Below are 25636 nucleotides of genomic sequence, written 5' to 3'. Positions count from 1 at the left end.
TATAGCAAATGCTAAATTGTGAAACAAATGAATGCACCAACAATGCATTCTTAAGCCCTTAAAGAAATTTAGGTCCCACTTTATATTAAGTATCCTTAACTACTATGTACTTACATCAGAAAAATAAATACAATGTACTTACTGTGTTTATGATGTATTTGAGAACACTTGTGGTGCTCTTGAGTTGGAGTAGAGGTTGGGTTTGGACAGGTTTGGTGGTATGGGTAGGTTTAAGGGTGGGTTAAGGTGTAAGGGATGGTCAACATTGTATTTACAAATGTAATTACAAAAGTTAATTACAGATGTAAGTACAAACATGTATTAAATCAAGCATAAGTACACAGTAAATACATGTTTACACAATAAGTACATTGTAACAAACTATTAGTTCCTATGTAAGTACATATTAGTTAAGGCCACTTAATATAAAGTGGGACCGAAATTTACAATTTACTCATTATCAATTAGTTCCTCCCCAGTTTTCTTTTTTCTGTTGAACACGAAATTAGACATAAAATGTTAGGAGCCTGTAAACATTGACTTCTATAGTAGAAAAAAACATAATATGGAAGTTAAAAGTTTCACGTTTTCAACATTTTTAAAACAACTTCTTTTGTGTTCAACTCAAAAACTTTTGTGACGTAGAGGATGAGTAAACAATGACAGAATTTTCCAATTTTGGGTGAACTAATTCTAATTTTATATTTCACATGCGTTTAATACACCATTGCATAATCTAGAGCAGGCACTGAATCTAATTATATCAGCTTTGCCCTGCTGCACACACACAAACGCACACATTTCATAAATATCATCAAGAATCAAAATCACATTAACCAGCAATTATGTTAGTATTGTCATCATCATCATTATTGCAAAACGAACATATTTAGCGTCAAACATCCTCTACACAGCACACACACATGATAGGGTGCAATATCAAAATAATAATGCTATTGCAAGAATTGAGCTAATTGAATAAGTTTCCCCCCTAGTGGAAAGCAGAGCTGGTCCTGTGCATGTGCGGGCAGTCAGTGAAGCTGGAGCTGATCGTGGGAGCCTCGCATCAGCTCACTGCCCACCGCACGCCCCCGCAGAGTCTCCCAAACTCTCGCTCGCAGGAGGAGAGATGATGTGGGGGATGTAAGACACGGGGATCAGCAGACAGCAGCTGGATTCTCGGACTGAAATCAACCGCTCTGATGGAGTGAAGACGGCAGATATACGGTATACATATATACTCGAAACATAGTCTGCTGCAAATGCATCTTTCAGAATGTTGGATTGTTATTATTTCATATTATTCTGTAATGAGCTTCATTTCTTCATATTGCAGCAATGCCTCAACATTTCCTTGGACAATCTTTCCTAGTGCATCACTTTTACACTGCATTTTTTTAAAAGTCGTTGCGTGTCGTTTGGTGTTGTAAAGCGTGCATTTTGCGCCGGGATGCATGCGCGGTGTTCAGAAATGGTCGCTGGCTGCTTATTTTTAGGTGTGAAGGTAAATGCAAACGTTTTATTGGAGGAACGATGCACATGTGGCTGCAGCTGTTCATAGGGCTTCATGAGCGTTCGTTGCGGTGTGAATTCACGCGATTCGGATTCTCAGCTGCGCCGACTCTGTGTGCTGGCATTTCCTTAAAGACGCTCTTTAAGATTTGCTGGTTTTGGGATTGATGTTTTGCGCTGCTGTAATGTGTTTATTTGGTAATTAGTTAAATATATATAGGAGGATTAATGTGACGCTTTGGTTTGCAGAGGACTGATGTGTGTGTGTGTGTGTGTGTGTGTGTGTGTGTGTGTGTGTGTGTGTGTGTGTGTGTGTGTGTGTGTGTGTGTGTGTGTGTGTGTGTGTGCGTGCGTGTTTGCTGCTTGGAAGTTCATTTGTGGACACTGAAGCTTTGCGTCAGGCACAGAGCTGACGTGAATAGACACCAAATTTGATGCTTCGAGACTAAAAATAGTCTTGAGCTGAAGATATTTGCAGCTGGAGGGCAAATCGAGTCTGTAACGCACTGAAACGGCTCCGTTTTAAGACTGATGTTCAGCACCGCGGACAGCAACACATATTCGGGAGCGACTCTCTTATCGTAAGCCTTGAGAATCTTATATTTGCTCTCACGTGATCGAGTCTTGAGAAATGAGGCTGTTTTCACGTTTGTTTATGTTTATATTGTTTTATGTTTATATTGTTTTTGTTTGTTTATGTTTGAATGAAATAATGGATTTAGAAAACAGTGAGCAAGTTTTTTTTTTTTTTACATGGCAATGCATGTTTTAGGTCATGTCTTGGTGTAGAAGTGAATATGGCTAAAGATATTAACAAAATGCCTCATATATATTTCACTCCAAATCCGGAAAGCAAAACAAATTCTATTTTGTATAAAGAAAGTTTCTGTATAAAGAAAGCCTTTTAAAAGAAAGATTAGGTATTTTTTATAAGTGTTTCAGTTCTAATCATATATACAAGTATTATTAAGTATTAAGAAGCTATACAGTATTATTTTTGTGCATATACATTAGATTAGTCAGTACCAAATCCAAATCTGGAGCTAATCTAACAAAATAACTTACGATAACGGTCCAAAAACTAGTACACCCAAATGTATTTGTTGTAGAAAAAATATTAAAAACAAATATAAAAAAGAGGAAAAATCAAGAGAAGAAAAAAAGAATCGAAAAATGTTGTGGAAATTTTGTTGGTTGTAATCTTTTTTGCAGTATTTTGGCTGAATTTAATTGTATTATCTTTCCATTTCTACATTTGTTTGGTGGCTAGAATATTATTTTAATAAATATATCTGTTTAATAAATCTGTTCAGCACTGCAGAGACAGTGACATAATCGGGAGCAACTTTCTTATAAGCCTTAAGTATTTAATATTTAACTCACGTGATCGAGTCTTGAGAAATGAGGATGTTTGTTTTCAAGTCTGGTTATATTTGAATTAAATAATGGATTAGTGAGCAACAGTGAGCAAGTTTTTTTGAACATGGCTATGCATGTTTTTGGACATGTCTGCATGATAGTCTTGGCGTAGAAGTGAATATCACTGAAGATATCAAAAAGATGCCCCATATGTAATTCACTTAAAAATCAGGAAAACAAAACTAATTTTATATTGTATAAAGAAAAATTTTTAAAAGAATGATTGAGTATTTCAATAAGTGTTTTATACACCAGTTTTAATTGTATATATAAATATCGAGTGCTCGGCATATATTAGTACACCCCTCACATATATGCATATACATATCATATTGTGCATATATTTGTGTATATACATACAAATCTGGAACTTATTTGACAAAATAACTTACCATAACAGTGCAAAAACTAGTACACCTAAATGTATATGTTATAAAAAAATATTAAATACAAATTTGAAAAAGAGAATCAAAAAATGTAAAAATTTTGTAATTTATTTTTGCAATATTTTGCTTTATTTTAATTGTATTGTCTTCTTAATTTCTAACTATATTTAGCGACTAAAATATTATTTTTTTTATAAATATATCTGTTTTATATATATATTTTTGTTTAAATGCACCAAAATACATTCCCTATATTCACTTAGAAATGGATAAAAATATTCATCTTCAAAACAGAGTGTACTCAACTATGCTGAGCACTGCATGCTATATATATTCCGCATATTTGATGAAGCAGTCAATGCATGCTGGCAAAACTTAAATCAGCTATTAATAACTATTGATAATATGAAAGATAAATAACTTTGTGTGGTAATAAAAATGTCAAATGACTAACAATTGTACATCACTGTAACACTTTATTTAAGAACAACATTTGAGCTGTTCTTTCATTTTCATTTTTATTTTATTTTATTTAAAATATAATTTTTAATATACAGTTGAAGTCAGAATTATTAGCCCCCCTGTTTATTTTTCCCCCAATTTCTGTTAAACGGAGTTATTATTTTCTCAACACACTTCTAAACATAATAGTTTTAATACCTCATCTCTAATAACTGATTTCTTTTATGATGACAGTACATAATATTTGACTTGATATTGTTCAAGACACTTCTATACAGCTTAAAGTGACATTTAAAGGCTTAACTAGGTTAACTAGGCAGGTTAGGGTAATTAGGCAAGTTATTGTATAACGATGGTTTGTTCTGTTGAAAAAAAACTGCTTAAAGGGGCTAAAAATATTGACCTTAAAATGGTTTTAAAAATTAAAAATTGCTTTTATTCTAGCCGAAATAAAACAAATAAGACTTTTTCCAGAAGAAAAAATGTTATCAGACATACAGGGAAAAAATTTCTTGCTCTGTTAAACATCATTTGTAAACATTTAAAAAAAATATTTAAAAAATATAAAATAGAATTTTTTTTTTTAAATTCAAAGGGGGGCAAGTAATTCTGACTTAAACTGTTGGTAAAACATTTATAAAAACAAAAAGCCATTTGACATTTTTTTGGCCATTTGCCGAATGCAAAATTAAATTAATAAATATAAATTAATAAACACAAACAAACAAACAAACAAACAAACAAACAAATAAATAAATAAATAAATAAATAAAATAAAACCAAACAATAAAACAGTAAAAAATACAGTTGTTTGAAGCATAAGATTAAAAAAGGACTCTAATGCTTTTAAATATAATAAAAATTAACCATTAGACTATTTTTTGGCCATTTGCCTAATGCAAAAATAATTAAATAAATACATAGATAAATAAATAAAATAAAAAACAATGTTTCTCAATCACGTTCCTGGTGGACCACTAACACTGCATGTTTTGGATGTCTCCTTTGTCCATCCCACCAGTGCAGGTGTTTCAGTCTCTGCTAATGATCTGATGATCTGAATCAGGTGTGTTTGATTAAAGAGACATTGAAAATGTGCAGAGCCGGTGGCACCTCCCGGAACGTGGTTGAGAAAGACTGCTTAAATACATCCTATATTCATTCTAGTGCATCAATCATCAGATTTCTGATGATGCTGCTTTCCTGTCTGCATAAAACAGTGGTTTATCCCTGAGTTCCAGAATGCATTGGTATGTGCTTGTGTGAAAGGAAGACACACAGATTGCTCTCGAATTAAAGGAAACATCATTCCCAGCTCTGTAAATGACTGCACACTCAATCTAGTCGACTCAAGTGCTTGTGTTGTCATTCATCTCATTACAGACCAAGTGTTGAAAAAGCGTACTCGGCATGACTGAAAATGACAGCGAGACTATAAGTAAACAACATTAAATGAACACAAACAGTAGCACAAGCAGTTTGGAGGAATGTGTCAGGAGCGTTTAAGACGTTTAGCATGAAGGAGATAATCTTGTTGCCTCTCTGCAGGACGGCTCTCTTTGAAGCTGCCAATATGAGTGATGAATTGCCTGAGCGGTGGTGATGCGACTGGGTCACAGGGTCACCGTGCGCCGCTGACGGATGCTGTTCGCTCAGCTGCTGTGAAAGTGATTGCACCTGCCTTGATCCGTGTGATCTAATGAGGCAAACAGCAGCATAGAGCGCTTGCTGGGCCGAAAAACGCTTGACTGCGTAGCCCTTTCTGGTCACTGGCAACCTCAGATGAAGCCTCCAGTCGCACAGGCACACTTGTGTTGAGTTAAAAAGAGAGAACAGAGAACGATTTTATTCGGGAAATTTGTAGTTTAGGTGAATTGTTTAAAAAAAGTGGAATTATTTGATTATTTATAATTAATTAAACTAAAAGATTGAATATGTGTATTTTCAGTGTTTTTTATTATGAAACCAATGATTGCATGTTATATTTTGTGTATTTATAATAGGTTTTGCCATAAATATAGCTAAGGCTGCTGATATTGCATTAAAACATAAAAAAATAGATGTAAGGATGGATGGATGGATAAATGAATGGATGGATGGATGTTCAGTTTCTCTAGATTAACTGGATATATAGGGTATTTGTTTACTTTTTAGGAAGATAGATGGATGGATACAGACAGAGAGACAGATAGAGAGAGATAGATAGATAGAGAGAGAGAGAGAGAGAGAGAGAGAGAGAGAGAGAGAGAGAGAGATGGATGGATGGATGGATGGACAGATGGACGGACGGACAGGCAGACAAATAGATAGATAGATAGATAGATAGATGGATGGATGGATGGATGGATGGATGGATGGATGGATGGATGGATGGATGGATGGATGGATGGATGGATGGATGGATGGATGGATGGATGGATGGATGGATGGATGGATGGACATCCAGATAGATAGACATGCAGATAGATAGACATGCAGATAGATAGACATGCAGATAGATAGATAGATAGATAGATAGATAGATAGATAGATAGATAGATAGATAGATAGATAGATAGATAGATAGATAGATAGATAGATAGATAGATAGATAGATAGATAGATAGATAGATAGATAGATAGATAGACATCCTGATGGACGGACAAACGGACGGTTGGACAAATGGATGGATGGATAGATAGACATCCAGATAGACAGAAAAAAAGAAAGAAAGAAAGAAAGAAAGAAAGAAAGAAAGAGAGAAAGAAAGACGGAGGGTGGTGGATCTCAGAGGCGTGACGACAAAGACATGATATTAATTTCAATCAGCAGAAAGAATTAGATACGATTTGTCCCGACAAGACCGCGTGGTGTTTCGCCTGCCTCCTGCTGTCCTCAAGACTGGAGAGGTTATTTTGGTCATGTCAGATAGCTCTTCAATGTGTGCACACGCTCCATGATCCATAGGGAATGCTGGGAAGAGCTTGGGTTTGTTTCAATCCGATTTATCTGTCAGATTCAATCGTTGAGGCTGTTATTTTGTCTGATGTGTTTATTCACGTCAAACATCAAAGTTGGTGTACAGTACACCTAATATCGATTGACCATCTTAAAGAAACACTCCACTTTTTTTTTGAAAGCAGGCTCTTTTTTTAAGTGCCCTAAAATTAAAGGACACTATCATGCCGAATCAACTTTTGGACACAGTTTGAAGAGGAATATGTGTAGGTGTACACTACAAAAGTCATGTCGCCTATCTAAGTTTTAGGAACAACAAATAAAAGCTTGACTTCTAGTTGATCATTTGGTAACAGAAGTAGCCTTTATGAAAGGCAACGGCCTCTAGATTACGCTTATTTTACCAAAATAAAATATGATCATGTCTTGACTTTTAATGATTTAATTAGGACAGTAAGGTCTGACTTTGTTCAGACAAAAGTCTTTTCACTTAACAGAAATAATGTACAGTATAGAATGTAAAGTCATGCTGCAGTGGAAAAAGAATTAATATTCTGTATGACTCCCATGAGCTTGGAGGACTGCATCCATACATCTCTGCACTGACTCAAATAACTCATTAATAAAGTCATCTGGAGGCAAAGAAAGCGATCTTGCAGGACTCCCAGAGTTCATCAAGATTCTTTGGATTCATCTTCAATGCGTCCTCCTCCATCATAGCCCAGACATGCTCAATAATGTTCATGTCTGGTGACTGGGCTGGTCAATCCTGGAGCACCTTGACCATCTTTGCTTTCAGGAACTTTGATGTGGAGACTAAAGTTTGAGAGAGCGCTATCCTGCTGAAGAATTTGCCCTCTCCTGTGGTTTGTAATGTAATGGGCATATATCTTGATGCCTCAGGCTGTTGATGTTGCCATCCACTCTGCAGATCTCTCGCAGATGAAAATGGCTAAAAAGTTTTGACCAGAATACATATAAAACGTTTTTGTGTTTGGACAAATGGCACATCATAACCGGCTGCACAGACAAAACACAACAGGTCATAATATTAGTCTAATGATAAAGATGCTAAATCAACCTTCTACTCATTGCAGTGCTTTGCTGTTTGTGATGAGAGTGTGCAGAACTGTCAGTGTATTCATTTGCAATAAAACTGTAAGATGCAGAAAAAAACATGACTGATTTAAACTTTTCTGATTGGCCGCTGCATTCAAAAGCTCAACTTAAATATGTGTGATTGGTTATAGGGCTCAGCACTGCAAAAAAAAGCAGGAAAATCAGATCAAATCTAAATGTAATGCTGTTAATCAACACTCTTTGATCAGTTTAATTTAATAGTGACACCCGTAGAAGGTTAGTTTAATTGTACATGGATGTCTTTTGCAATGGGTGGCGCAGTGGCGCAGTAGGTAGTGCTGTCACCTCACAGCAAGAAGGTCGCTGGTTTGATCCTCGGCTCTGTTGGCGTTTCTCTGTGGAGTTTGCATGTTCTCCCTGTGCTCGTGTAGGTTTTCTCCGGGTGCTCTGGTTTCCCCACAGTTTAAAGACATGAAGTACAGGTGAATTGGGTAGGCTAAATTGTCCGTAGTGTATGAGTGTGTGTGTGGATGTTTCGCAAAGATGGGTTGCGGCTGGAAGGGCATCCTTCCTGCGTAAAAATGCTGCGTAAAAATGTGCTGGATAAGTTGGCAGTTCATTCCGCTGTGGCGACCCCGGATTATTAAAGGGACTAAGCCGACAAGAAAATTAATGTCTTTTGCAATACCTTACCTTGAATTTGTGTGGAATTTTAATTGCATTTTTTGCGACAAGCTACTGTTAATGTTTAACCTGGTATGAACAAAGCCAGAAAGAATGATTGAAAGATGAGGATGGTTGTTGTCCATAAATGTAAAGAATAATGACTTCAAAATATGACATAGCATCTATTTTGGAGTTACAGAGCTGTTTCATTTGTCAGCCAAGACGATTGTTTTTATTTTTTGCTAATGTGTTCAGTGCAGACCAAACTGATGAGATTTATATGTTGAACGCAATCAGTGGCGGTTCTAGCATAAATATCACCCTGGGCGGATCACCCCAACCCCCCATCCTTGCACCCAACCCCCAAAAAAGAAACTAGACTAGAAACTATGTGGTTGACTTTTTAATTTTTTAAAAGCACGTTTTAATTTAAATGTTCTTAATAATAGGAATATGCCTCGTTTTTTTATGTCGCTTTTGAAATACGCTACTGTATTTCAGTATGATGGTACTTGCAAAGACAACTTTTTTCTGAGGTGGTTTTTGATGAAAAACGTTTGAGAACCACTGAATTATATCATCATACAGTATAGCCCATTAAAATAACCCATGGGCATTGCTAGACATAATGGCCACGCCCCCACTACTCCAAAACATATATCTTTTAATAATTTATTTTAGATAAAGATAAATAAATAAATTTTACTTTATATTATATACAAGTAACATATATTATATTACAAATAAATACAATTGAAGAGTTCAGATGCAAAAACCTCTTAGTGCCGTCTGAAATTTCAATCAAAACACGATTTTTCTCTGCCTCCTTTGGTTATGTTGATTTATTATTTTTTTCTTTAAAGCGCATGAAAAGAACTTGTTTTTTGTCATAAAGGTAAAATTACTGAACCTATACATAGGAGCCTGTTAAAAACGCTCATTTTAAAAGAACATATCAGATGGCATTTAGAGATTTTGACATCTAAACTCTTCAATTATTATTTTTATTATTATTCTACATAAATAACAGAAATCAATTTTAAATGTAACAGGAAAACAATGTAAAAACACAACTGCAGCGATATGCTTAGAAATCTTTTGATAATTAATGACTTTAAATTTAACTTATTAATGACAGTTCTGTAGAATTAAAAACATGTTATATGTAATTATCTGTTGGATAAGAATTAATGTAATGAAGACCTCCCTGTCTCATTATCCCTCCTTTTTGCTTCATAGCCATTCTTAGTCAAAATAAGATCATTGTCTCAGATCAGTTGTGAAGAACGAAACGATCCTGGATCATGTCAAATCGTCAATAACCAAATCCAGCTAACTGAGTAATTCACGTGCAAAGAACAGACCCCAGGAGCAGAGCAGAGCATGAGGAGCACGGAAATGGTATCCTGCAGACATGCATCAGTTTGCTTTCCCCAGCATTGTTTTGGTTGCACAAAGAGAATATCAAACTTGCGCGTGCCAAAGACGTCACATGTGATTGGCGAATGGCGTCTTACTTCTTTGTTTTGGGATTGCTACTCTAAATTAATACACTTGCATAAAGTAAATCGTATCTCAAAGCTTTACTGGGGCTCGTTTTTTTGTTTTCTTTTTGCGTCTCCCCCGGGCGATCGCCCATACTGCCCATGCCTAAATCTGCCACTGAATGCGATGTAAGTCTCAGCATCTGGCAAATGCATGACTGTAATATTCACAATCCCTCTCCGAACTGTACCAGGTGTTCTGTGTTTAATCAGTCTGTGTATAAATAACCTTCTAGTATCTCTAAAGTATGCAAATTTGCCTAGAGAACAGTTCATTATTTTGAAAACACAGATGTTGGCGCAAGAATAAGTGCATGGAGCTGTATGTACATATATTAGCTCTGATTCAAAACAGTCTGCACACACTCTGTTTATATCAGTCTAAATTAGGGTAAAATGTGGACAAACAACCATTGGGTTAAAAATACATCTTAAAAAATCAACCTAGTGGTAGCAACAACCCAGTATTTTCTGAAGTATAGAAAACTGCAGCATATTTATTGAAACTGCACTAAACACTGGTCATTAGTATCACGAGACATTGAAGCTTCTCTGTGTTACTGAATACTTAAACAAAAGCAAGAGACACAGGAAAAGAGACTTTTGATTAAATAAAGAAGACCTGTGAGTTGTGATCACAGACAAGAGCAATTGAACTCAACTTCAAAATAAAGGTCTTGACATTAATCAGAACAAAAGCCCTGTCTGATGTCGTTAAAGGGATTGTTCACTCAGAAGTCAAGTCTGTCATCCCTTGCTCGCCTTCTGTAAGATGTTTTGATGAACACTGATGTCTAAAAAATACTGGACCCAACTGAATTTATTGTGTTCAAATTCACTGGAGTATTTAAAGTGCTCTTATTTTGATATTTTCATTTTGATTGTAGTTTTTTTTTCTTTCTATAGTTTACATCCATCAGAGGTCAAAAGACAACATAATAAAATACTATATAATATAATATAATATGGGGCGTCACAGTGGCTGAGTGGTTAACACTGTTGCCTCACAGCAAGTAGTTCGCTAGTTCGAGTCCTTGCTGGGTCAGTTGCCATTTTTATGTGAAGTTTGTATGTTCTCCCTGTTTGGACTTCCTCCAGTGATCTGTTTTCCCCCACAGTTCAAAAACATACAGTGTAAGTGAATTGGATGAACTAAATTTGCCGTAGTGTAGGAGTGTGTGTGTAAATCAGAGTGTATGAGTGTTTTTTCAGTACTGGGTTGCGGCTGGAAGGGCATCCGCTGTATAAAACATATGCTAGAATAGTTGGGTGTATTAAGGAAAATTAATATAATATAATATAATATAATATAATATAATATAATATAATATAATATAATATAATATAATATAATATAACATAATATAATATAATATAATATAAAATAATATAATATAATATAATATAATATAATATAATATAATATAATATAACATAATATAATATAATATAATATAATATAATATAATATAATATAATATAATATAATATAATATAATATAAAATAATATGAAATAATGCAGCTCGTTTTTTAACAATGTCTGAAATTATTGGTTCAAGGATCTAGTCTCTCTAAGGGGCCATTTACTCACATTTACACACTCCCTGAGGGGCCATTTACACAAATGCATCAGTTGTCATGTCCTTGTAAACATTCAAACCTCTCGGGACAGTTGCTGTCAGTGGAGGATGGGGGAGCTTTTCGAATTTCATCTAAAAAAAAATCTTAATTTGTGTCCTGAACATGAATGAATTTCTCAGGTGATTGTAACGACATGTGGCTAACACGAGAAATTTGCTTAATGGAAAGATGAGTGAGTATATATATATATATATATATGTATATATATATATATATATATATATATATATATATATATATATATATATATATATATATATATATATATATATATATATGTATATGTGTGTGTGTGTATGTGTATGTGTGTGTGTATGTGTGTGTGTGTGTGTGTGTGTGTGTGTATGTGTATGTGTGTGTGTGTGTGTGTGTCTGTGTGTACATTTATGTGTATATATAGTTTACTGTACGGGCAGCACGGTGGCGCAGTTAGTAGCGCTCTTGATGAAGATGGTCGCTGGTTTGAGCCTCAACTGGGTCAGTTGGCAGTGTGGAGTTTGCATGTGGAGTTTGCCTGTTCTCCTTGTGTTCGTGTGGGTTTCCTCCGGGTTTCCCCCACAAGTCCAAAGACATGCACTATAGGTGAATTGGGCAAGCTAAAATGTCTTTAGTGTATGAATGTGAATGAAAGTGTATGGGTGTTATCCAGTGATGGGTTGTAGGGCATCCACTGCGTAAAACATGTGCTGGATAAGTTGGTGGTTCATTCCGCTGTGACGACCCCAGATTATTAAAGGGACTGAGCCGAAAAGAAAATGAATAAATGAATGAATAATTTACTATAGTAAAGGCTAAAATATATAGTAATATTTGGTTTATGATAGTTACTAATGATACTACATTATGTGGTGTAATTCCTAAATGGAGAGTTGTAATTATATATACAATATAAAGCTTATTCCTAAATATTTCCATTTACTATAAATTACTATAGTATTTTAAATGTGTAACACTTAGTTTTACAGGATTTTTTCTGTTTGCTGTGATATACTATAAATTGTTTCTGTTTAGTGCAGCATATTACCAAGTTTGGTCAAAATACTGAGTTATTTCCAAATACACCTGCCATGCCCCATATGGTCTAAAACCTGACAGGTGGGCAAATCTAAGCTTGTTTTCAATAAAACAAATATAAATATGGATATAATAAATAATACTGCTAATAATAATAACATTATACAAAAGCAAATTGTTATGAATGAACTGAAAAAGCCTCCCAAGATGAAGAAGACATAAAAGCAGTGGTTTTTCATATTTATATAGGCTAGAAAATAATATGTTTTGTAATATTTTAATCCTTTATATTTATATCCTATATCTATTCTTATTATATCCTATATATATCCTTAATATTAAAATTTTTTCATATGTAAAGATATTTGCCTATTGCTCTCTTGTGCGTATTAAGCAGTGCGTAAGCGAGGCGCAACTCTGCGCTGGAGTTTAATCTATTATAGTTTCTTAAAATAGCCACGCGCCAGCGGTCTGCCTCAGAACACCTTCCTTTTTAGACCAGAACGCCTATGGGCACACAAATGAGCGCTAATGCGTTTACTATTTAAACAGCGTAGCGCAACGCCTCAAAACGACTCTTGCGCCAAGCTGAAACTACCAAAAGACTATTGCGCAGCGCCTTGCGCCACACTGCGCCGGGTGTATGATAGGGCCCATTGTGTTTCTATCACTCCAATATAACAGTGGACACACTATACCCACACAGTTGTCCAAAAAGCTTCCAAATGCTTCCAATAGGTGCCCTTTAACTATAGAAATATTAATAAAAACATGTAAAAAAAATTTGTGAACTAATCTTTTTACGGTCAAAGCAGATGTTTTTTGAAGGCAGCCAATAAAACACAATAAACTGGCATAAATCTGGTTCAGAAAGCAAGACTGAATTACTGACGACTCAATTCAGACAAAAAGTATTCTTCCCTTCTTTGAGTCTTTACAGTCCTTCGACATTAACAGACAGCTGCATTACGCACTACATAAAAGTCATTATCCCAAAAAAGCATAATAAGGGCACTTTAAAACTGCCTGGTCAGGTCACAATACATAGCAGGACGCTTGTGCGCTTCGCCAGGCTGATCTCTTGAGAGACGATGCCTGCCCCAAGTCTTTGTGCCACATCTCTCCTGTGAGTCTATCATGGAGATGAGTCATCCATGCTGCCTGCCTGTATGTGTGTGCGTTTATGTGTGTGTGTGTGAGACAGAAGATTAACCTTACTGTCTCCAATCTCCGAGAACCCGCTCTCTTAAAGGGGGATTTTTTTGCGATTACACTTTTAAAGAGTTCTTTTCTCCCTGTTCCTCTCCACCTCCTATAATCTTGATGTGAAAACAGCAGCATTCCTCTTTCTTTCTTGGGGTGAGCTGGTGGAAATCACAGAGAATTCCTTAATTCGGCAGGCAGGAGGAGCAGCTCGCGGTCTGTGGGTGTGCTGGTGTGATGCAGGAGGGTTGTGAATTGGGCACAGCTCGCACATATACTCTCCATATTTTGATTTCTTCATATCCGCAGGGATAGACAGGGCTTACTGAGCACTGGGACCAATTCTGGTGTGTAACTAGACTGTAAATCAGCGGTAGATTAGCTGCAAATCAAGTTTATGTACAGTTGAAGTCAGAATTATTAGCCCTCCTGAATTATTACCCCCCTGTGTATTTTTTTCAGCAAATTTTATTTCTAAACATAATAGTTTTATTAACTCATTTCTAATTACTGATTTATTTTATCTTTGCCATGATGACAGCACATAATATTTGACTAGATATTTTTCAAGATATCATAGCTTAAAGTGACATTTAAAGGCTTTACTAGGTTAATTAGGTTAACTACAAGCTAGGGTAAATGGGCAAGTCATTGTATAATCAAGGTTTGTTCTATAGACAATAGAAGAATTATATGGCTTACGCAGGCTAATAATTTTGACCATAAAATGCTTTTTCAACAATTAAAAACTGCTTTTATTCTTGGTAAAATAAAACAAATAAGATTTTATTTAGAAGAAAAAACATTATAGGAAATACTTGAAAAATTCCTTGCTCTGTAAAACATTATTTGGGAAATATTTGAAAAAGAAAATTTACAGGAGGGTGAATAATTTTGTCTTTAACTGTATAATGTACAGTAAATGTTTATTTATTTATTTATTTATTTATTTTATTTATTTATTTATTTTCAACAGAACAACAGTGGTATTGGTATCTCATGACGACAAGTACAGCAGTGTTTGTTTGTCATTCTAACAAATGCATACAAATGCTTCAAAGCAAAGACAAAAATTAAAGAAGATTCATTCAATCATTCATTCTCTTTTAGGCTTAGTCCCTCTTAATAATCTGGGGTCGCCACAGTGGAATGAACCGCCAGCTTATCCAGCATATGTTTTACGTAGCGGATGCCCTTCAGCTGCAACCCATTTTTGGGAAACATTCATACAAACTCATTCACACTCATACACTACGAACAATTTAGCTTACCCAATTCACCTGTACCAAATGTATTTGGACTGTGGGGGAAACCGGAGCAACATGCAAACTAAACACAGAACGCCAACTGACCCAGCTGAGGCTTGAACCAGCGACCTTCTTGCTGTGAGGCAACAGCACTACCTACTGCGCCACCGTGTTGCCAAAAAGGAGATTATAAATCAAATTTTGAAAGACATAGTCACTTAGTACCCTCAAGAAAAAATCCAGAAGGACGACCAAATGAGCCAGAACACCTCAGATCTTTGATGTAAATCATAGGTTAAATTTCTTTTTTTAATGTCTGGTTGCCTGACTCAGCCACATATTAACTGAAGCTATTTGAGCAGTTGACCATAATAATAATTTACTTTTTTTGGCCAAGTTTATACAAAAATTTAATACACATTCTTTGTCATGATTAAAGCAAAGTTCCAATGTTCAATTCAGAAGGTATACCTTTGGGGACAAAGCAAAAGTCTTTCCAATTATTCATTCATTTTTTTTTCAGCTTAGTTGCTTTATTAATCTGGGGTCGCCACAGAGGAATGAACCACCAACTTATCCAACATATGTTTTATGCAGCGGATGCCCTCCCAGCTGCAACCCATCGCTGGGAAACTTTCCAATTATTTTTTTAATCGTTTTGTAAATCTTTTTCCAGTACATTTAGATTTTGTCGCAATCCCAAAATACATGCATCACTGTGCCAATGTCTAACACACATTTGAAATATAGCTGGGAATAATTGGGAAATATTCTATATAGCCGAACTGGGGTTAGAAAATTCCTGTGAATAAATTTAGAATTTTGTTCATAACCTGAAATTGAAGTACTTTTGAGATAGATATATATATATTTAGCTTAAATTTTTTGGAGACACAGTATATATATATATATATATATATATATATATATATATATATATATATATATATATATATATATATATATATATATATATATATATATACCGTGTCTCAAAAAAATTCAAGCTAAATTTATTCTGTCAGAATTTCATTAAAATACCTCCAACTTTGATTATATTAAATACATTATATGATAATTATACTTTTTCCACCTCACCTGATTTAATTCATTCCACTTTTTGTCCAGTTTTTAGTTTTTTATATATATATATATTTGTGCATATACATTATATTAGTCAGTACTGAGGCCAAATCTGGAGATTATCTAACAAAATAACTTACGATACCAGTCCAAAAACAAGTACACCCAAATTTATGTCATAGAAAAAAATTAAATACAAGTTTTTAAAAAAAGAGCAAAAATCATGAGAAACAAAAAAAAAGAGAAAAGTTTAGTTGAAATGTTGTGGGATGTAATAATTTTTGCAATATTTAGCTTGAATTTAATTGTATTCTCTTTCTAAATATGTTTAGTGACTAAAATATTATTTGAAAAAATATATCTATTTAATAAATCCGTTTTGTTTAAATGCACCAAAATACATTGCCTATATTCACTGAGAAATGGATAAAAATATTCATCTTCAAAATGGAGTGTACTCAATTATGCTGAGCACTGTATTTATAATTAACATGATCAATGTCTTTGATCAAATGTAATTAAGTTTTGATTGGTTTAATTATTGCTGTACAAATAAGTCTAAACATTTGAATAGTGGTGTACATACTCAAACTAATATTAATTTTGTGTTGTCCTGAGCAAGAAGGGCTCTTTTTAGTCCCAATACATCTTTGCTTATTCCTGCTCTATATCCCTAGAGTTCAGGATCTTCATGCAAAGCTGCAGCGACAGGAAGACCACTGGAGATAAATCAAACTAATTATACAGTACATGAGAAAAGTAGGACTCTCATTGTGTTCAACAGATTATGGTATAAAAAGCAATGCAAAAATAACTAATAAGTAAATCCTGTTAAACAGATACACCTTTGTGACTTCCCACATTGTCCTTGGATAATGTTACCAGCTTGAACCAGCCTGACAAACCTTCGTGACAACACATGATAAACGGCAAAATTAGTCAAACCCATGTGATCCTCCTCTCCTCTCTGTTTGTGTGGATCAGTTTCTTATTGATCGGTTTGGGTTTGAAAAGAGGCGGGGCTTCATCCTCACAGTGCCTGTATCAATATGGCACCTGGCTCATTGAATTTCAAATAAGTCTGAGTTGATTTTTGAGGGTTGCGGCATGTTAATGGGTGCTATTATTAGACTGGATGCCCTTCTATCCCATTCTCATCACTTGCTTTAATCATCTTACCCAGATAGTTACTGTAATGATCTGCTGGCCCACGGTCATACGTATAATAAAGCTCGTACGTTGCACAATGGGAAGGTTTCTGATTGATGTTTTGAACATGCACCCCAAAGCAGGGGATATTTTAGGGTAGGATTTGTAATGGTGTAATGGTTATTATAATCATCTTTCACACTAATGCCGGCCCACACAGATTTTTCAGCTCCAAAACGTTCAGTCATTCTGTTAAACGTGGTTTATTTGCCTTACTTTGCGATGGCTAAATGTCAGATGACAATGAAGCAATTTCAAACAACATCATTTTTTTGTGTTGGTGTATTTCCGGTGTCTGCTTTGTGTAAGATGTACACGCACATCATAAATCATTTCTTTCGTGTGCAGAGCTGACTTGTCACATGTCTGGATGCTCTTTGCACTACTCAGGAATTCAATTTTCTTTTCTTTACTGGACTGCCATTATCATCTTCTCTCCTGCCTTCATTACAGAGAAGATGAAGGGGAGAGTGTGTTAAAGAGTACAGGGCTGCACAGAGTGTCAGCGTACAGGACACAGTGTTCAGAACGCAACAAAATAAGACGGTAGTGGGATACAATATGGTTTGGCTTAACTGTAGTTAATGCATTGGGTACATGACTAACTGACAACCAGTGTTGGGTTAGTTACTTAAGAAATAATTATTAATTACAAATTACATCATTAAAATTGTATTTAGATGACTTTGGCTGAAAAATAATTTAGAATAATCTAAGTAATTTACTTACTTGACAAAAACCCTGTAAATCTCAATGCATGGACAATATAAATTGAATTATTTTAATTATTTATTAAATCATTCATTTTCGTTTGGGCTTAGTCCCTTTATTTATCTGGGGTCACCACAGCGGAATGAACCGCCAACTTATCCAGCATGTGTTTTACATAGCGGATGCCCCTCCAGCTGCAACCCATCACTGAGAAACACTCATACACACTCATTAACACGAATACACCACGGCCAATTTAGCTTATCCAATTCACCTTTAGAGCATGTCTTGTGGGGAAAACTGAGCACCCGGAGAAAACCCACGCGAACATGGGAAAACATACAAACTCCACATAGAAATGCCAACTACCCTAGCTGAGGCTCGAACCAGCGACCTTCTTACTATGAGGCGGCAGCACAATGCACTGCACCACCATGTCGCCTCGTAACTTTGTTGTTCGATGAGTTATTTAAACACTTGATTCTAGAAAACCCTATACATCTCAATGCATCGACAATATACATTTAATTCTTTAATTATTTAAATTAGTCAAACTGTCTTTCAGCTGTATTAAATAACTAAACTAAAAATAAAAGTTAAACATCATATGTATCAAAATATGAAATGTTTTAAAGTAATATCTCATTTCATACATGCCATATTGTCAATAATGTTTGACTCAATTTATTGTGTGTTAAGCTTGTGCAGTTCTTTAGTTGAAAAATAGAATTATTGCGCAAATATTTTGTATGAATTTTTTTTAATAAAAAAAAATATAATTACTTTGCTTCTCTGGATTGATGTGTAGAAAATTATTAAATACAGTGGTCCCTCACCATAATGCGGTTCACCTTTTATGGCATTGCAGTTTCTGTAGCTTTTTCACATTATCCTTGGTTTCGCTAATTCGATGTTTAACCTCTAATAATCTGCCTCCGAGTTCAGAGATTTCATTTTAAATTACTTGAATAGAACGCCTTTGAATTGAGATGTGATAAAGTGTTTCATATCTGTGTTAGCCTTCATCACCTCGTTCTCTCCGGTGTTCATTGTAGCATCACCTTTTAGCTTGGTGCTACCGTTAGCTTTGACGCTGTTAGGATTTTCCTCAGTTATGTCTGGATTCTTCCTTGTAATTCTTCAGTTTGGCATGGTGAAGCAATTCTTTGTGACCAGGCTATTTCATCAGTTTAATATTTTAAAGCATCCTAAATTTCAAAATCTGGCCATCTGTGGTTAGGAGCATTGATTTGTATGTCTGTCTAGCTCGTCGTCATGTTAGAACCCTCGGTATTGCAGTTTTACAGATTTTTTTTTTTGTGCATTTTGACGTTTTTTTTTTTTTTTTAACAGCGCATTGTGTTCTGCGCTCTGCTTAGTGCAATGTGTTCTGCGTCCTGATTGGACTTCTGCACATGCTAACAGAAAGTTGAAGTTATGCAAGTGTTTAAACAAGAGAGAAAGGTGTGAAAATGTTAATGCCTATCTGAGAAAAGTGTATAAAGTGTGTAATGAGGTGTTTTACAGCCTTAAAACATCTATAATAATTGTGAAAAAAATAAAGCGGACTACTTCGAGGATTTCACCTATTGGAGGCTATTTTTTAAAACGCAACTCCTGCAATTAACAAGGGACCTCTGTATAGAGTATTTTTGGCAAGAACATAATACTGTTATTGCGGAGCTGCATGTTTTGAACTGTATGTGAATCTAGAAGAGTTTGTGGTCATGGGATATGATGCAGTTTGGCATCAACCTACTGGAATGTACTTGTCCACCACTTGAGAGATTGCCAGAGAATGCTGTCCAATAAACTTTGGTTTTGACCACATGAGTTCCCAAGCAAAACAAAAGCAGAGGTTGGTTATTGCTATGCAGGTTTCCCAGTGTGAATGTAGGATGCACACGAATTAGTATTAATGTGAAGAACAAGGCTATTAAACGTCTTCTACAAACAGCATGTTAGAATTAGACTGGTACTTAAAAATGAATGCAAAAGCCTCACTACACAAACAGATTTTAATTGGTCTATATAGTTAGAAAACATGTTTGATTGTCAGAGCGCCAATGGCAGGGTGGCCAGAGCCAATGATGCTCTTGTCGGCAATGCTTTGATGTGAAAGCGATGTGAAAGTAACAGTTAGTAATATAAAAATGCCAAACATACCCCATGACAAGTTACTTTTATTTGTTTATGTTCTAGGTTGGAGGTGGGATGTACCAACATTGTTAGAGCCGGAGGAGAGAGGTGGGGAATTCTTGGATTCCAGAAGGGGAGACCAAAACATCATGGGTGATGGAGGGGCCTTGCACACAGAGGGCAATGCCCTTCTGAAGGCAGTGTTTCATGGCAAACTCCGCCTTACCCGCCTCCTTCTTGAGGGCGGAGCTTATATCAATGAGGGGAATGAGCGAGGGGAGACGCCCATCATAGCTGCCTGTCTGGCAGGATATGATGATCCACAAACCCGGCAGAGAATGGTGCGCTACCTGCTGGAGAAGGGAGCAGACCCAAATATTCCTGATAAAACGGGCCGGACTGCTTTAATGCATGCATGTGCAGAACTGGCAGGCAAAGAGGTGGTGTCGCTGCTGCTGGAAAACGGTGCTGATCCCAGTTTGAAAGACTACTCTGGGGCTTCGGCACTCGTACATGCCATCAATAAGGGTGATCGAGACACTCTCCAGGTCCTACTGGATGCCTGCAAAGCCAAAGGCAAAGAGGTAATCATCATTACCACCGATACATCTCCCTCTGGCACTAAAAAGACCAAACAATACCTGAACTCCCCACCATCTCCTGGTATAGTGGACAAGCTCTCCCCTGCTTGCATGTCTCCATCAGAAGTGGAGATCCATACCACTGGATCTGGCCCCGGTGAGGAAGAGGAAGGTATCTTCAGCTTTGCCATGACTTCAGCACTTCCGCTACCATCCAGCAGACCACCAGGGGAGCGGAGACCACCACCCCGCAAGCTTTTAAAAAGACTGAACTCTGAGCCTTGGGGTCTGGTTGCTCCTTCCGTACTTGCTGAGCGAGCTGAGAGGATAGAGGGTGATTTAGCAGAGGAGGACAAACTGGTCTCGGAGATGAATGGGATGACAGTTTCTGGTCCAGGCAGACCTCTCCTGTCACGTAGGCACAGTATAGAGACCCATGACCCATCTTCTCCGAAGCTGATGGACCGGTCCTGTTCAGAAGACTGTGCTGCACTTTGTGGTTCTTCCTGGGCAGATAAAGTTAATCAGCACCAATCACTGTATCGTAGAAACACGGCACCTGAGACTCAAGACAATGTGGCTCAGGCATCAGCGGGCATCCGTGGCTTACCACACCCTAAACTCACCCGCATGGAGCACTATGAGTCGGACACTCACCTGTGTCCTACCTCCATCCCTGGATCTCCAGATTCTGGACGTGTCTCGGTTGAGCGCCGCAAATACAACGCCTCTCCTTTGTCATTGCTCACCAGCTCTTCTCGAGAGTCCCTGGAGAGCATTCCCAACTCAGTATCTCCTATCACAATGAGGCGGCGTCCCACAGGACTGCTGGAAAGGCGGGGATCAGGGACTCTCCTCTTGGACCACATCTCCCACACTCGACCTGGGTTCCTTCCACCCCTCAACGTCAATCCCCAGCGACCCATTCCTGATATCCGTGCCAACGGAAAGCCCACTTCTCCCGTTCACTCAGGGAGCAAGATCCTGCTGCCGGTCGCACCTTCATCCCCAAAACGTGGGCCAGACTTCAAGATGAAGAAAAAACTCATGAGGAGACACTCAATGCAGACGGAGCAGATGAAACAGCTATCGACCTTCCGGGAAATACTTACAGAAAAGGTGATGGAGATGAATGGAGATTGAGAGCAGAAGAGAAAAAGATGGAGAGAGAGAGAGAGTCAGTGATCGTCTAGGATCATCTACATTTTTTTTTGAGGCACAACTGCTCTTGTCCAGTTCAGCTCCAAAAGAACATAATACATACATCAGCATTGCGGAAATAAAACTTCTTCAAAATCAGAAAATTAAAAAGAAAACTTGTCACATCATCAAATATCATATAAAGGATCACTTCCAATTGTTCCATGTTTTCAATGGAGACCATTCTTATTTGGGATTATTCCTTGATCATGAAAGATTGAGAATGTGTGAAGAATTTGTGTCAGTGGAAGTGCTGTTGGTGTTTGAATTTGCTGCAAATCTTAGATGAGACCTCACAGATTTTGTGTTCTGTGGGTTTCTCTATATATTAGCGCTGTTATGGCTTTCAGCTTCCTTGCTGTTGTGCACTGTCAGATAAGAAAGTGCAGAAATTTGACCCTTAGGGATACAACAGCTTGTCACTGGGGCAGTATCCTGAATTGGGCCAATTTTGAACTGTATACCCCTTAAAATGTGCATATTAGCACATTAGTGTACCCTTAAGCAATGGCTTGGTGTTCTGGGTCCTATGCTGCACAGGATTCTGCTCTGGGCATTTGGGAGGGGGTCTTCCCTCTGTAAAATTTGCACCCCCCTCCACCCCTTACCCCAGACACTGTGGGCCCCTCCAAGCCTCAAGGCCTTATCTACTCTGTAATGAGATTTTTTTTAAGGGGAAAGTAAAGATGGTACTGCCCTAGTGAGTGTGTACCCTTAATTTTGGAAATTGTTATAATCGAGTGTAGTGGCTCTGTGGTGATCCTGTGGAATAATTCTTAATTAATTTTAATGTTCCTTATAATATGTCCATTTTCCATTGAGAGGTGTAGTTTACAACGCAATCACTAAATTATTCAGCCTTTACAAAACATTTGAATTTCAATCTAAAGGTAAGGTAATTGAAGTTGATTGTTCGCTTTTAAATAACTCAATACTTTATAATGTGATATTTAGTTTTGTTAGTTTGTCCTTTTAAGGACTTTTAATTGGCAAGCTTTCTGATTTTTCCATAGGATGTACCCTAGAGCGGTGGTCCCCAATGTTTTTATCACCATGATCCGGTCAATGCTTGACAATTTTACCGTGGCCCGGGAGGTGCTAGATGACCAACAGTCATTTTCTCAAAGGATGACAAGCCGACAAAACAATGCTGCAACTCTGATACAAGTTTTATTTATGAAGAGAATTAAAAAGCACTGCAGTGTTTGGCTGAGCTAATTAGTCTACCAAAATTTGTATATTCCATACAGAATTTATTCGCAGCAACTGGGTGCATTGCTCCTGCGCGTCACTCCTCCATTAGAAATAACAAGTTTGCATGCGGAAAAGACTCAATATGTGAACGGCCGCCGTCATTTGCAATCTCCAGTAGTTGATTTTCTTGCACAGACATGCTGGATTCACCTGATTTGTTGACAAATAGGTTGCGGATCCATTCCTCAGCAGTTTGCGGGTCCTTCACTGAGCCTTTTCCCTTTCACAAAGAAATTTTCCCCACTCATTTTGCTGCTTGTGGATTAAATGTTGGCACATAAGTAAACGAGATGTAACTGAGAGAATACGGCCATTTTTCTAAATGAAAAGATTTTTAGAATAAAAGATGGAAAAATATTTCAATAAAATGGAAATAATATTTGATTTATTGTGCGGCCCAATTGATCCACGAACCAGTACCAGTCCGCGACCTGGGGGTAGGGGACCACTGCCTTAGAGAGCATTAAAGTTTGCCAACTGCTGAATATTACTGTAAACGGTGTTAGATAAAGAAAATTTGTTTGCATACCGGAAGTGCATACAAATGTTTAAACTAAAAAAAAAAAAGTATTTTTTACAACAATTGATTAACATAAAACTATATTAAAAACTATTTAATAACAAAACCCAACTGTACCAGTTAAGCATAATGCATGTTCAGGGCTTTTGGATGGGTTGCATATCTTTCTTAACCTCTTGTAAGTGATACAAAATAAGTCAAGTGCAATTCTTGAAACTCAAAATCCCAAAGAAACTCTACAAACCCCCATCCAAAACCACACATATCAACACACCCTGACCCGACTCAGCGGGAGAAACCCCTCGCCTAACGCACACTCTGGAGACACAGAGCACAGATATTGTGTACATACTGTACAGAGTACTATTGTGTCTCAGACGTTTGAACGTGCAATATTCTGTGCTGCCTCAGCACTGATTTCATATTATTATTGTGAATGTGAACAATCACTCGGACATGCGTCTGTGCTAACATGCTGCGCTAAATAGTTCAAGACGAGCTGGGAGCTCAGTTTACATACAGAAGAGGAATCTCTGCACAAAATACATGAGAATGAATTTCCCTAAAGAGCTGTCCGTGTCAAACACATAGTTCAACTCAAGCTTATGATGATGTGAGTGAATTTAGTGCTTCTGCTTTGAGATGTTCTAAACTTGATGTGAATTCAACTTAGTGTACTTGAAATGTATCATGAAAACTAAAAGAGGAATATTTTTTTATGCCTGTAGGGTTCTATTCTTGTCGTTTTTTATTTTTATCGAAATGAATTTTAACGTTTAATACCGAAGCGTTGGTGCAGTTTCACTTTGACGGTAGCTTCTGTGTCACAGGGTGTTTGTAGGAAATAATGAACATCCGGAGCTCAACGGCTACAGCAAATCTTCCAGAAAATGCGATAAAGCCCAATCGACGGACTGAAATCTCAGATCTCTGACAACCTGGCTCTTTGTTATCCTGATGTGATTAGGAGAATCTTGGCACTTTGCTGTGTGTTCATTGATTTAAGCGATTCTCCACTTTTCATTTCACACACGCCAGTCAGATAACAGAGTTTGATTTGTTTGTATCTAAATATATATTTCTGACCTGCTGTACAAAAACATCAGTTTAAATGAGTTGAAATTGTATTCAAGTGTACTTGAAAAGGTGTTAATAGTGTAAAGGGTGTTTTAGGTGCTTACACAATGACCTCTGTCTGTGCTACACTGTCGTTGGGTAGTTTGAGCCGTAGCCCAGTGTTCTGCTCTCATTTCACATAGAGGGGTTACAGTTACACCAACAATGCATCATTTAATGCAGTGGTCACCAAACTTGTTTCTGCAGGGCTGGTGTCCTGCAGATTTTAGCTCCAACCCTAATCAAACACACCTGAACAAGCTAATCAGGGTGTAACTAGGTATACTTGAAACACCCAGGTAGGTGTGTTGAGGCAAGATGGAGCTAAACCCTGCAGGGACACCGGCCCTCCAGGACCGAGATTGGTGACCCCTGATTTATTGGATTATGGATTTACTATTTCTTGTTATTTTGTATGTTAAGTGTGATACACAGGTCAAATGTAGTAAACCAAATAATTTTAACAAGTATTAAATTATTTAAAAGTATAAAAAAACACTTTGTTGTGCAACTTCTTTGACTATTAGCATGTGATTGCATTTTAATGAGTGTTGGTCTGCTTTGGTCAAATGTCTCAATCGACTGTTCATCTTAACTCGTGGTTCTCAAATGGTAGCTTTCAGGGTGTTTTAATAACCCAGGCTCATTTTGAAAACGTACCACTATAAATACTTCTGGTGAGCGCCAATGAGTCCTAGGAGCTACGTTTT

The 25636-nt window shown here is 36.8% G+C and overlaps 2 protein-coding genes and 1 long non-coding RNA gene across 5 annotated transcripts in view; 1 reads left to right on the top strand and 2 right to left on the bottom strand.

The window, feature by feature from the left end:
• The window catches only part of LOC147840401 (uncharacterized), a 615523-nt gene that overhangs the window by 36944 nt on the left and 552943 nt on the right, over window positions 1-25636 (bottom strand). The gene's annotated exons all lie outside the window — the stretch shown is intronic.
• Window positions 1-25636, bottom strand: part of dpy19l1l (dpy-19-like 1, like (H. sapiens)) — a 754017-nt gene that overhangs the window by 595803 nt on the left and 132578 nt on the right. The gene's annotated exons all lie outside the window — the stretch shown is intronic.
• Window positions 1034-24533, top strand: ankrd34a (ankyrin repeat domain 34A). 2 transcript variants are annotated; one of them, XM_087287769.1, is made up of 2 exons: window positions 1034-1227; window positions 20319-24533. In XM_087287769.1, the coding sequence occupies exon 2, from the start codon at window positions 20405-20407 to the stop codon at window positions 21977-21979; it is 1575 nt and encodes a 524-aa protein (XP_087143895.1). In that variant the 5' UTR covers window positions 1034-1227; window positions 20319-20404; the 3' UTR covers window positions 21980-24533. The 2 variants fall into 2 exon arrangements, with proteins under 2 accessions (XP_087143895.1, XP_087143896.1); XM_087287770.1 differs by lacking the exon at window positions 1034-1227 and adding an exon at window positions 1536-2093.

Source organism: Danio rerio, chromosome 16, assembly GCF_052040795.2.
Source record: "Danio rerio strain M-AB ecotype USA chromosome 16, GRCz13ab, whole genome shotgun sequence".
NCBI lineage: Eukaryota > Metazoa > Chordata > Actinopteri > Cypriniformes > Danionidae > Danio > Danio rerio.
The sequence above is the reverse complement of the archived record's forward strand: the minus strand, read 5'-3'. Positions and strand labels throughout refer to the sequence as shown.